At 51.9% G+C, this 13,949-nt stretch overlaps 1 protein-coding gene across 1 annotated transcript; it reads left to right on the plus strand.

Annotated features, from left to right (window-relative positions):
* Positions 1 to 9,109: 9,109 nt before the first annotated feature.
* Positions 9,110 to 10,015, plus strand: LOC112060796 (olfactory receptor 2B2-like). The gene has a single exon (XM_042844196.2). It carries the CDS (start codon positions 9,209 to 9,211, stop codon positions 10,013 to 10,015), a length of 807 nt encoding a protein of 268 aa, XP_042700130.2. The 5' UTR covers positions 9,110 to 9,208.
* Positions 10,016 to 13,949: the final 3,934 nt, after the last annotated feature.

The raw sequence follows: 13,949 nt of genomic DNA on the forward strand, positions 1-13,949 counted from the left end.
CAAATATTGATCTAAAATCTCCTCAGATTTTGCCTTTTTTTCTCTAATTACCAAATATTGATCTAAAATCCCCTGATATTTTCTCTTTATTGACTATCGATAGAAATTTCCCTCCATTTTCCGACTCCTCAAGTCAGGCACTGTTCCTGCTAAATTATGGAATATTGATCTACAATCCCCCCAGATTTGGCCATTTTTCTCTTTAATTGCTGAATATGGGGAAATAAACTCTCTCACTTTGGGGTCTTTCCCCCCCCCTCCCATTTTAAATTGCCGCCACATCTGTTTTTGGAGGGAACCAGCTGACTTGAGTTCTCGTCCCACATGCTGGATGAAGAAAAGGAGGATGTTAGATGTGGGGGTTCCCCCCTCCATTTTATGCTGCATGAAATTCTCCTGGTCTTGGGAAGAAGTGATTAGGCCAAATCTTTACCCCATGGGGTGAATGACTGCGGGAAGGAGGTTAAACATCTCAATGAACAACTTTCCCCTTGTGTAGGAGAATCAAATTCTTTTCTCTTGTGGAAATCAAAACCAGTGTGTTTGCTGATTCGAGTGACTTGTGCAATTCTGAACATACATCGAGGCTAGAAACCTTCACCCCTCCAGCTGGTAATTGACCTGACAGAGGCTGTCCATCACAGTTGGCCACACGAACGCTATCTCTGAGCTGTCCATCTTCAGCTTCCGCCCACTCCCAGTTGCCACGAAATCTTCATATTCAGGGTCCAGCCTCCCCTCCCGTCTCTCCTGCTAAAGCGGAAAACCCAAAGGGACTGTGGAGTTGTAGTGTGGGCAGCAATGCGTCTTGGGAAAGGGGGCATAGATATGAAAGAGCTGCGTCCTTCTCAGCAAGACAGAGACCAGGGAAGCGATGAGATTAAGTCCTGGTCTATCATGGAGGATAGGTCCATCAATCGCTATTAGCCAAGATGGCCAGGAACGCAACCCCAACCATGCTTTGAGCGTCCCTAGCCTTTGATTGTCAGAAGCTGGGAGTGAACAACAGAGAATGGGAGTCTGGGTGGATCCCTGGCTCTAGGCAAAAAAAAATATTTTGTTTGTATGTAATTAATTATAAAGCAATGAATGATAATAAAATAATGACTGCAATCAAACAATGATGACCATAAAATAAAATAAAACATCCATGGTCAGGCAGACTGAGCGAGACAGCGCCACGAGGCGCTAGCGGAGCCACAAAGGGGCAGCTGGGCATGGAACCATCTTTGCATCCCTTGGGATCTGTAGCATCTTCCGTGCCCACATGGACCTTTCTGCTCTCTGCCCACTTCCACCTTTCCCAACTCTCCTGCCTTCTCCCACCCCAAAGAAACAACCTGCCCTCCCCAATCCATACAAGTCCCCTGCCCTCCTCCAACCCCACACGTATCCCAGCAGCCCTGACATACACATGGCTCGCCGCAGCCCCCAACACCTCAGTCCCCCTGGGCTAGATAGATAGAGAGATAGTATTAGGATTTAGACAGATAGGTAGTGACTTCGTTTATTTTTAAGTTTGGAAAGTGCCCAGTTTTCTGCCCAGCACAGACACCTAAATGGAACAGAAGGCTAAGATATAGACCAGCATTTTTCAAACTGGAGGTCCCGACCCAAAAGGGCGGTGCAAGGCTATTGTAGGGGGGTCATGAGATCCCCTTTTTCCTTGCCTTCAGACCTGGGCAGCTGGAGAGAGGCAGCTCTGGCCGGCTGCCCAGCTCTGAAGGCAGTGCCACCATCAGCAGCAGCGCAGAAGTAAGGGTGGCATAGTACGGTTACTTAGCTCTAGAGCAGGGGTGGGCAAACTTTTTGGCGTGAGGGCCACAGCGGGGTTCCAAAACTGTATGGAAGGCTGGGTAGGTAAGAATGTGCCTCCTTAAACCCTAACCACCCCCTCCCACTTTCCGCCCCCTGAGTGCCCCCCTCAGAACCCCTGACCCATCCAACCCCCCCACACACACTCCTTGTCCCCTGACCCCCCCCTCCCCGGTCCCCCTGCCCCTAACCGCCCCCCGTGTATCCCACCCCCATCCAACCCCCCTGCTCCCTGACTGCCCGGACCCCTATCCACACCCCCGCCCCTGACAGGCCCCCCCGGACCCGCCCACTGAGCGAGTGCGGGCGGAGGACTCGGGAGGAGCAGGGGCAGCCGCACAGCCGGAGAGAAGCGGTGGTTTCCCCTTCAAAGCGCCGCTTCTCTCCGGAGAACACCAGGTGGCCGCACACCTGGCCGGAGAGAAGCGGCGCTTTGAAGGGGAAACCGCCGCTTCTCTCTGGCTGCGCGGCTGCCCCTGTTCCTCCTGAGTCCTCTGCCTGCATTCACCGCTCTCCCGCCACACGCACCCCCCGCCTGCTCCCCTGAGGCTGCAGTGAGCCTCCCTCTGTGCTCTTCCCTGTCCCTGCAGTGCAGCCCCCTCCCGTGACGGTGTCACGGCACGCTGAGGCTGCGGGGCGGGGAGGACAGTGATGGAGGGGCTGGGGCTAGCCTCCCCGGACAGGAGCTCAAGGGCCAGGCAGGATGGGCCCACTGGCCGGATGTGGCCCACGGGCAGTAGATTGCCCACCCCTGCTCTAGAGGGATCTGCACTGATGTTGGGAAAGCGATGTCTGGTACCAAGTGTGCGTGGGGGTCATCACAGCCTGAAATATTTTCAAGGTGGTGCCCAGCCAAAAAAGTTTGAGAACCCCTGATATAGTCACATGTCTCAGCCAGTGCCCTCTGCTTGGGGCTGGGACGGAGCCCCCTAGAGGAAAAAAGGCCCTATATCCCATCCCTAGATTATGGCTGAGTTCATGGTTTTGAAAACATCTGGGCATGAGGAGATTCAGCACTCCTGACTGATGGTTTTATCCCTGATTTACACTAGAGGTGAGGGAGGAAAAATACATGGCACAGAACAGCGTGACCGTCTTTCTGTAGAGGTGTCGTTCCCTAAGGTGTAAGTGAATCACGGACTGACAGGGGTTAGTAAGACATTTCTCAGCTGTCCACGAGGTGTGTGTTGACACGTCCCCTGAAGATGGGCCAGCGTTGTAGGGGGGCTGAAAGTACTCGTGTGGGATCCAGCCTGGGGACTGGTACGTTCCTGTTAGATGTCTTTGTGCTGCGCTCCTCCCCAGCATGTGGAACGCACCCTGAGGTTGGGTCCCTCTTGACACCCTTTGATTGACTTCTCAACCTTCACGGAAAAATATGTTAATGACCTGCCTGGCCCCTCTGTGGGCTTGTCAGAGTCATTGTGTCACAAACAGCAAGTGTCTTTAATGAGACCCAGAGTCCCCTCTCGACGCAACAATGCCCGTTGCGCTGCACCGCGATGCCTAATGAGGTGCTCTGGGGCAACAGCACCCAGCCCCTGGGCCCTAACTCCTCAGGGGGCGGTCGGCACAAGGCAGATTCCAGACCTTCGTCTGCTTCAGGCTGCACGGAGCTGCCACGGAACTGATTGAGTGACACAGCGGAGAGTCCAGGCTCACCAGCTAAGGGCGGGGACAGAAAGGAGAGAGGCTTGACTGAGATCAGAGAAATGACCCATCGGGGAAAGTGTCCTGCCCTCTGCCTATGCCAGAAAGATCGTTGGCCAGCGAGTCCAGTTACCCCATGTCCCCCTGCCCTAGATCACTGGCCAGCTAGTCAGGTATCCCTTGTCTCTCTGCCCCTGATCATTGGCCAGCTAGTCCAGTGCCTCACACCCTCTGCCCCAGATCACTGGCCAGTTTTTCCAGTGCCCCATGCTCCCCTACCCCAGATCACTGCCCAGCTAATCCTTTTCCTCTGCAACAAATGAGGCTATTGGCCCTTCTAGCCCCGTAGTTCACTCCCTCCATCCTCCACACAAATTCACAGGCTCACAAACCCCTCCCCACAATAATAGATCAGCTTTCCTCTCCACTCCCTGCCGGAGAGCACCTGATGAAGGAATATGCAAATATTCTGCTCTCCCTTGCACACATGGGGAAACTGAGGCTCAGCGCACAGATGATACTTGCCCAAAGTCAGTGGTGGAAGTAGGAATAGAATGGAGGGCCCACATTCCCAATCCAGTGGCCAAACCACTAGACCACACTGCCTTGCAGAAGGAAGGAAATGTTTATTGGATTCAAACCTGGACTAGCCAATGTGTACTAGCTGCACTTGCATGGGGCCCCTGCAATTCCATGCACCAGGTCGCAACATCACTCACTCAAATTCAGCCTGTCCAACCCACCCCACATCGCCTCTGTCACAATGGAGGGTTTGGCGCGGGATCGTGTCAGTGAGAGCTGGGTGGTGGGAGGGAGCGGAGTTGGGTGGCCAGGGTCGGGACAAGCTGATTTAATTCGGGATGGGAACCGACTGCTGAGCCAGGGATGTGCCGGTGACTGGCCAGGAGGGGCCCAGTGGTGGTGGGTAAGGTGCTGGGGGTGAGTTTTGGGGTGAGTTGGGGAGGTGCGGGGGAAGGGTTCCACGGTGCACAGAGCCCCCTAATTCTTTAATCCAGGCCTGCCTGGACTCCAACCCAAACAGCCCTTAGCTGAGGTTCAGCCTATTCTCACTTTCCCCGGGCTCCACACAACATTCCTCTTCCACTGCTGGTAGCTTTCACACACTTCTAAATGGTCCTCCCAGTTCCCATACATGTTAGCGAAGGGAATTCTGGGTGCCTGGGGGTGCCTTGACCCCACCCACCCACTGCTGTGCCGGATATTAAGTCACTGAGTATTGCTCGGAATTGAAGAGAACCCAGGAGTCCTGCCTCCCAGCTCCCTGCTCTAACTCACTCCCCTCCCAGAGGTTGGAAGAGAACCCAGGCGTCCAGGGGGTCGCAGCTGTGACTTCCAGACATCGCTGCCGTGCACTAACCCCAGCATCCTGCACTCAGCGCTAACTCGCTCTGAGAACTGTCTCAGCTCGACTCACCCCATGGGAAGGGACAATCCCGGCTCCATGACTGTGGGCCACAGGGCTTGGGCTGGGGTCACAACGCCAGCGATGGGTCTGAGGGCTGGGAGACGAGACCTGGAGTACAGGGGAGCCCTCAGGACAGATGGGGCTGTGACTAGAGCGGGAGTTGTGGCCCCAATCTTGGTGCATTGCTCAGGGGCTGGGATCACTCCTCCCCAGGCCACTCTCCCCTAGACGGCGTTGCTGGAGCAGTCTCCTGACCAATTGGGCGTACGGGGCCCTGGGGCATCGCAAACCGCACCAGCCCCTTGGGAGGCTTCAGGGAGTCACATCTCCCGCCCCCTTCCCGGCTCCAACATCCATAAGGGCCCTGCCTGCTCCCTCCCCTTCACCCATGGCCCATGCACTCAGGGACAGCTATCATTAGCTGCACAAGGAGGAGCCTCCCACAATCACAGAGACACAGGGTCCTTCTCACCTGTGCTTCGGAGCTGGGGCAGCCCAGGCGTAGTGTGACACCAGGGCTGGGGTAGGTCAGGGAGCAGGGACACAGCCTGGGGATCCTACCTCCTTCCAGCCATCCACTGTACTTCTCCAGATCTATCCAGCTCTCTGGGTCTCTCCCCAACTCGCTATCCTTCTGCTCGTCCGTCTCTCTTTCTCTCCGTCTCTATCCTTCTATCCATCTACCTCTCCACCCTCCAGCCTTCTATCCATCCATCTCTCTGTCTTTCTTTCTGTCCTAACAATTCACCTCTCTCTCCCTCTCTCTCTCATCCATCCACTCCTCTCTCGGACTCTCCCTCTCTTTTCGCATCTGTGCACATCTGGCATCCATCAGTCCATCCACACTCTCTCTCCATTCCTCTCCCTCTATCCATATCTCTCTCTCCTCCCCATCTCTGGGATTTCTTTCATTGCATCACTGTGTTCTCTGGGCTTCTAGGAGACCCTGCCAGCTGAGAGAGGCTCAGGGTATCCCTCCTAGCCTGAGGCAACCTGCCCCCAGGAACTTCACTCACACAGTGACCGGGCTCGTTTCCTGGAAGGCAGAGGGGGTACCCTGTGACCATGCAACACTGGCTCTGAGCATCCAGTTTGCCACATTCCCTTCCTTTTGAGACCCACCCCAAGGCCCCATCAGTGTGTGTGTGTTGGGGGGGGGGCAACACCTGCAGCCTCTGGGCTTCCAGAGCTAGATGCGGACGGTGCTGACCCACAGCAGGGGGCGAACTTAGCTGGTCTCCCTGACCCCGGAGCATCCTTAGACATTCAGCTCCACAGCTCAGGGCTGCCTCGTCCCAGGGACTGGGGGCTCAGTGCAGGGGAGCAGGGACTCCAGACTCTGCCCTGGCATCGGAGCATCTGAGCCTCCCGGAGCTGCCCGGGCAGGGGGGGACTGGGCAGAGCAGAGCCGGAGGTGAATGGAGGTGAGTCCGGACTTTTTTCTACCACTCTTTCCTGCTTATTACTGGGGAGGGTCCAGGAGCTGGAGAGCATGTGGGCTGGTTAGATTTCTTAGCTCTGTGCGATGGGTCTGATAAAACTTCCCTGCCTCCCAGGGGTGATGTGAGGAGAAACCCACTAGAGATTGTTAGGTGCTGAGATACTGTGGTGCTGGGGGGCAGACAAGTGTCATCGATTGGTAGATTTGATTAGGGTTGGAATCCAGGGTCCCTAACCCACAAACATGCAGGGATAACTTTGCACAGGTGAGTAGTTAATCACCTGGGCGAGGGTCTGCAGGACGGTGTTTGTAAAGTGCCGTGTAAACCTGTTGTCCTGTGAGGGGCCCTGATCCTGCAAAGATCTACGCACGTGCTTTATGTAAGCCCACGGGCAACCCCACTATAAGTGGTTTGGGTAAAGGAGATTAGGCCGGTAGGAAGCATGGGCCACATTTACAAGGGGATTTAGGTGCCCGCAAGTGCAGATGGGTGCTAGGTGCCTAACTCCTATTGGGACCAAAGGAGTTAGAAAATCTTTTGGAAAATCCCACGTGTTGCCTATCTCCATATTTAGCCCTACATGAGTCCATAATCCCCCTGAATATCAGTGGGATTTGGGTGCATCATTCCTTAAAGTTACTTTGGAAACCCCAGCTCTAACTGCTCATAGGATCAGGGTCTACATCAGGGGTCAGCAACCTTTCAGAAGTGGTGTGCTGAGTCTTCATTTATTCACTCTAATTGAAGGTTTTGCGGGCCAGTAATACATTTTAATGTTTTTAGAAGGTCTCTTTCTATAAATCTATAATATATAACTAAACTATTGTTGTATGTAAAGTAATAAGGTTTTTAAAATATTTAAGAAGTTTCATTTAAAATTAAATTAAAATGCAGAGCCCACCGGACCAGTGGCCAGGACCCGGGCAGTGTGAGTGCCACTGAAAATCAGCTCTCATGCCAACTTCAGCACGCGTGCCATTGGTTGCCTACCCCTGGTCTACCTTATAATTAGTGGTGTTGGGATTATTTTATTCTCGCCCTGAGTGTTTAGATGGTAGTCCCTGTCAGTCCCAGAGAGAAGTACTTAATCGTAATAGATTCATGTTAAAGTGGCAGTAGAATCCTAGACATGTAGGGCTTGAGGGTACCTCCAGAGGTCATCTGCGCCATACCCCCACACTGAGGCAGGAATAAGTTTACCTAGACCATACTTGACCAGTATTTGTCCAACCTCTTCTTAAAACTCTCCCAGGATGGCATGGCATTCCAGGGTGCAATCCAGACTAATGAGGGGTTGGGTCACCCCTGCCCTGCTACCTTGGCTGGCTCACAATGTTTTGTTGTTGTAGCTTCCAACCTGGATTGCTCACAAGCAGCCTGACAGCATTCAGGTCACACCCTGAGTGTCTGTGTATAGCCACAGCCCTGGTCCAGCAACTCTGACCCCAGCAGCCTGTCCGCAAACACCAGCCACACTATGGCTTCCTGGAGCCTTGGTTACCACTTGCAGGGTGACCACAAGAAACTCCCAGTCCCAAATTCCCCCCCAAGACTTGGGTACTGCACTGCCGGCCCCTTCCTGGACAGTTCAGATATTGTAGGTCCATTCCTCTCTAAGGAGATCAATATCCAACGGTTTGCTACGTTAAATGAAGTTACCCACACAATTCAGTTTAAATGCAGTTTGGATTATGGAATAAAACATGTTTATTTAACTACAAAGAGTTAGGTTTCATGTGAGTACAAGTATAAGACATTCAAGTCAGAAATGGTTACAGGAGAAGTAAAGGGAAAACACTTCCTAGTACTAAAATTAATAAACTAGACTTGGCTCAAGGTGAAATCCCTTCCACATGTTCCCAGTAACATTGCTGAGCCAATTCTCAGACCAGGATCTGCTCCTAAAGTCCAAAAGCTGTTTCTTTTGTCTTCTTAGAGGAAAGAGCGAGAGATGGATAGGGAGAGATACCTTGGGGTTTTTCTACCCCTTACTTTTATAGTCCAGTCACCCTTTGATATGCATTTTCTTGAGGGTTCTGCCTAGCTAAAGTTCATTCCTGCTGCAAGGATGGAGACAAGGAGACTAATGGTGAAGTAGATGCCATGCTGTTGTTGCTTCAATGGAGATCGGGTTGTTCCTGCCCCGTTTCCTTGCCAAAGACTGGCCACTTGATAAGTGATTGCCCATCACCTTTGATGATACCTGGCCAGACTCCTTTGTGTTTAAGAAACTGATTTACCCAGACTTGTCTGGTAAACGTATTTCCGACCTAATGGACCTGGAGAACAATTGATCACCATCCTCTTTATGACAACTTTTCACATATTTGAAGACTGTTACCAGGTCCCCCTTCAACCTTCTCTCCTCTAGACTAAACATGCCCAGTTCTTTCACCCATAAGAGGGGCAGAGGGCAGCTAACAGTGCAAATTTGGGATCATAGTTAGGAGCGCCAGTCACGATCAGGATCTGTACAAATACAGAATAAAAGGAACAAAACAAAACAGACTCTGTACCAAAGACCTTATAATCTAAGCATCCATTTATCAATCACGTCCTTACCACCGTCCCTGATATATGGATTGTCCTTTGTCACTAAGTGCCACAGAACCACTTTTCTGCGACAAAGCATTTCCCTCGCAGAAAGATCCTACCTGCCACCCAACTGGGCCAGATTTTCTCTGACAAAATCCCAAGTGGGCGTGGTTCATTCAGAGCAAACGGGGCTGCCCTTGAATGTGTCTCCCTTGTATATGGCTCTTGGGTCTCCATTTGTTCTTATCTTTGTCCCTTCTCCCTGCAGGAGGAAAGAGGGAACGGGAGTTCCCAGTGGGAGTTCATCCTACTGGGGGTCTCTGACCAACCACGCCTGGAGATGCTGCTTTTCGTAGTCTTTCTGGTCTTGTACATCATGAACCTGGTGGGAAACCTGGCCATCATTGTGGTCTTGTGGCTGGAACCCTGTCTCCACACCCCTATGTATTTCTTCCTCAGCAACCTCTCTTTCCTGGACCTTTGCTATACCACCAGCACCGTTCCTCAGATGCTGGTGAACTTCCGCAGCACCCACAAGTCCATCACCTGGGCTGGCTGCGTGGCCCAGCTCTACGTCTTCCTCTCACTGGGCTGCACCGAGTACCTCCTTCTGGCCGTCATGGCCTACGACCGCTACGTCGCCATCTGCCAGCCGCTGTGCTACACAATCATCATGAGCCGCCGCCTCTGCCTGCAGATGGCGGCCACTGTCTGGTTGAGCGGCTTCGGCAACTCCATGCTGCAGACCGTCCTGACCGTGCGGCTGCCCCGGTGTGGGCGGAACCGGGTCGACCATTTTTTCTGCGAGATGCCGGCCCTGCTCAAGCTGGCCTGTGTTGACACCTCCAGTACTGAGGCCGAGGCTTTTGCTGTCAGTGTGATCTTCCTGCTGGTGCCGCTGGGCCTCATCCTGGTCTCCTACAGCTACATTGTCATCGCCGTGCTGAGGATTCGCTCGGCCCAGGGCAGGCTCAAGGCCTTCAACACCTGCGCCTCCCACCTGGCCGTGGTGTCGCTCTTCTACGGCACGGCCATTTTCATGTATCTACAACCTCCATCCAGCTACTCCCAGGACCGGGGCAAGATGGTCTCCCTCTTCTATGGCATCATAAAAAAAACCCTCCAATGTTGCCCTTTTTCTATTTAATTCTCTGATATGGATAGTCTGGGGGCTTCTTCCCCGTTCTCAAGTTAAACTGCAGCTACTTGGGCATTTGTAGGGAAACTGCTGGTTCCGGTCATTGCTCCAAATTGTGGATGGGGTTAATGAAGGTGTTAAACTCATTAGAATCAACTTTCCCCTCAGATTTTCCTCTTTTTTTCTCTAATTACCAAATATTGATGTAAAATCCCCTCAGATTTTCTCTTTATTGGCTATTGATAGAAATTTCCCTCCATTTTCCGACTCTTCAAGTCGGGCACTGTTCCTGCTAAATTATGGAATATTGATCTACAATCCCCCCAGATTTGGCCATTTTTCTCTTTAATTACTGAATATGGGGAAATAAACTCTCTCACTTTGGGGTCTTTTTCCCCCCTCCCATTTTAAATTGCAGCCACATCTGCTTTTGGAGGGAACCAGCTGGCTTGACTTCTCATCCCACATGGTGGATGAAGAAAAGGAGGATGTTAACCCCCCTCTGATCTACTTTCTTCTCAGATTTGACCCTTTACTCATACATTCTCAAACACAGATCTCGCACCCTCTCAAATATTTTCCCTTTTCTCTAAGCTGTTGAGTTCATATGAAATGGCTGCAGATTTGGAGTTCTCCCCTCCATTTTATGCTTCAAAAATTCTCCTGGTCTTGGGAAGAAGTGATAAGGCCAAATCATTATCCCATGGGGTGAATGACTGGAGGAAGGAGGCTAAACATCCCAATGAACAACTCTCCCATTCTGTGGAGAATCAAATTCTTTTCTCTTGTGTAAATCAAAACCAGTGTGTTTGCTGATTCGAGTGACTTGCGCAATTCTATATTCAGATATTAAAGAGCTGCGTCTTTATTCAGCAAGACAGAGACCAGGGAAGAGATGAGATTAAGGCCTGGTCTATCATGGAGAATAGGTCCATCAATCGCTATTAGCCAAGATGGCCAGCGATGCAACCCCAACCATGCTTTGAGTGTCCCTAGCCTTTGATTGCCAGAAACTGTGAATGGACAACAGGGAATAGATCATTTGATGATTGCCCTGTTCTGTTCATTCCCTCTGAAGCACCTGGCATTGGCCACTGATAAAAGACAAGATACTGGGCTAGGTGGACCATTGGTCTGACCCAGTATGGGCATTGTTATGTTCTTATGTACTAAAAATTAGATTGACCTAGCTACATTACTCTGGGATGTGAAAATGTTTTTGCCCTGAGCACTGCAGTTATCTCAATCTAACCCCCAGTGCAGACACGTCTAGGTCGAAGGAAGAATTATTCTGTCAACCTAGCTACCGCCTCTCAGAGAAGTGAATTAATGACATCAATGGAAAAACCCCTTCCATCGATGTAGGAAGAGTCTACAGAGACCAGCTGTGTGCCAGGGATGACCACTAATCTCTGAGGCTTGCGGAGCAGGAACTTAGAGCATGGGAATTTGTGACTCTTCCTTGTTGCGATGACTTTTAATATTTGCCTGAATAATCTTCTTTAAACAGCAGCTCCGGAGAAAATAAAGTCCCTGCCCAAGAAAGAGCTTCGCAAAGGATGTTTGCCTGATGTGTAACCTTGTACTATTTGTTAAAGGGCTTGAGGATCATTTGGGCTGAAAGGGGCTGTACATCATTCTCAGTGGCTCCATTCAAGATGTAGCAGGAAGGCGGCAATGTCCAGTGGTTAGAGAGGGTCTGCTGATGAAGGGAAGGTAGAAGAAGGGAATTTGAAGCTAGTGGGAGTGTGGACTCCTGGCTTCTGTTCTCAGCTCTGGGAAGGGAATGGGTCTAGTGGGTCAGCGCAGAGAGGAGACTGGGAGTCTGGGTGGATCCCTGGCTCTAGGCAAAAAAATTTTTTTGTTTGTATGTAATTAATTATAAAGCAATGAATGATAATAAAATAGTGACTGCAATAAAGCAATGATGACCATAAAATAAAAATAAAACATCCATGGGCAGGCAGACTGAGCGAGACAGCGACACGAGGCGCTAGTGGGGCCACTAGGGGGCAGCTGGGGAGATTGTCCATATCGCTGCAGTTTAACAGGTGTATCACCAGGCGTGGCAGAATTCCAGTTTTATGTTTTTCTAACTTCAACGTTTATTTTTAAGCATTTTTTAATTTTAATCATTTAAATCGTTGCAGTTGCAGGAATTAAGCAGGATCGGCAAGAAATTAGATCTGTTGGCTTCTTTTGCTTTGCCTTCCAGTTTCTGAGATTCAGATCGCACTCCTATAACAACTATGTCCCAGCCGCATTTCATTCTCTGGGCTGTCTGTATTGACTGAACTTTAGGTAGCTCAACCCTCAGGCTAAGGGTCTAGATCAGAGGTGGGCAAACTACGGCCCACGGGCCACATCCGGCCCGGGGGGTTGTGCTGCCCGGCCCTCGAGCTCCCGGCCAGGGAGGCTAGCCTCCAGCCCCTCCCCCGCTGTCCCGCTCCCCCGCAGCCTCAGCGTGCTGCGCCGCCACCGCTCTGGCCCTCTGCTCCTGCCGGGCATCGTGGCTGGCTCCGGTGTGGCTGCGAGCTCCTGCTGCTTTGAGCAGCATGGTAAAGGGGCAGGGAGCATGGGGGTTTGGATAAGGGGCAGGGGGTTCCGGGGGGCAGTCAGGGGACAGGGAGCGGGAGGGTTCTAAAAGGGGTTGGGTCTTGGGGGGGCGGTTAGGGGCGGGGGGGTCCCGAGAGGGGGCGATCAGGGGACAAGGAGAAGGGGGGGCTGGATGGGTCGGAGGTTCTGACGGGGACAGTCAGGAGGCAGGAAGTAGGCGGGGGCCAGGCTGTTTGGGGAGGCACAGCCTTCCCTACTCAGACCACCATACGGTTTCGCCACGCCAATGTGGCCCTCGGGCCAAAAAGTTTGCCCACCCCTGGTCTAGATACACGAATAGAGGTTAGAGAGATGAGGTCGTTGAGGCAATATCTTTTATTGGACCAACTTCTGTTGGTGAAAGACAAGGTGCCGAACTACAAGCAGGGCCAGCTCCAGGCACCAGCGCAGCGAGCAGGCGCTTCGGACGGCCAACGGAAAGGGGCGGCATGTCCGGGTCTTCGGCGGGGCTCGGTGCGAGTCCCTCGGTAGAGCTGCCGCCGAAGTGCTGCCGATCGTGGCTTTTCTTTTTTTTTTTTTTTGTGCAGCTTGGGGCGGCAAAAACGCTGGAGCCGGCCCTGACTACATGAAGAAGTTGATCCAATAAAAGATATTACCTCAGCCACCTTGTCTCTCTAATATCCTGCACTCAATATGGCTACAACAAACCTGCGATAGATAGATAGATAGATAGATAGATAGATAGATAGATAGATAGATAGATAGATAGACAGCATTGGGATTTAGACAGATAGGTGATGACCTAGTTTATTTTTAAGTCTGGAAAGTGCCCAGTTATCTGCCCAGCACAGACACCTACATGGAACAGAAGGCTAAGCTATAGACCAGCATTTTTCAAACTGGGGGTCCGGACGCAAAAGGGGGTCACAAGGGTATTGTAGGGGGGTCATGAGATCCCCTTTTTCCTTGCCTTAAGACGTGGGCAGCTGGAGAGAGGCAGCTCTGGCCGGCTGCCCAGCTCTGAAGGCAGGGCCACCATCAGCAGCAGCACAGAAGTAAGAGTGGTGTACGGTTAGTTAGCTCTATAGGGCTCTGCACTGATGTTGGGAAAGCGATGTCTAGTACCAAGAGTGGCGGGAGGGCGGGGGGGGGGGGGGTGTCATCACAGCCTGAAATATTTTCAAAGGGGGGCCCAGCAAAAAAAATTTGAGAACCCCTGATATAGAATCATAGAATATCAGGGTTAGAAGGGACCTCCGGAGGTCATCTAGTCCAACCCCCTGCTCAAAGCAGGACCAATTCCCAACTTAAATCACTAAATATAGACACATGTCTCAGCCAGTCCCCTCGACTTGGGGCTGGTCTAGAGCCCCCAGGGGAAAAAAGG

This window comes from Chrysemys picta, chromosome 12 (genome assembly GCF_011386835.1).
Source record: "Chrysemys picta bellii isolate R12L10 chromosome 12, ASM1138683v2, whole genome shotgun sequence".
Classification (NCBI taxonomy): domain Eukaryota; kingdom Metazoa; phylum Chordata; order Testudines; family Emydidae; genus Chrysemys; species Chrysemys picta.

Coding starts and splice junctions, on each gene's coding strand:
- LOC112060796 (XM_042844196.2), top strand. CDS start 9,209: ATGCTGCTTTTCGTAGTCTTTCTGGTCTTGTACATCATGAACCTGGTG.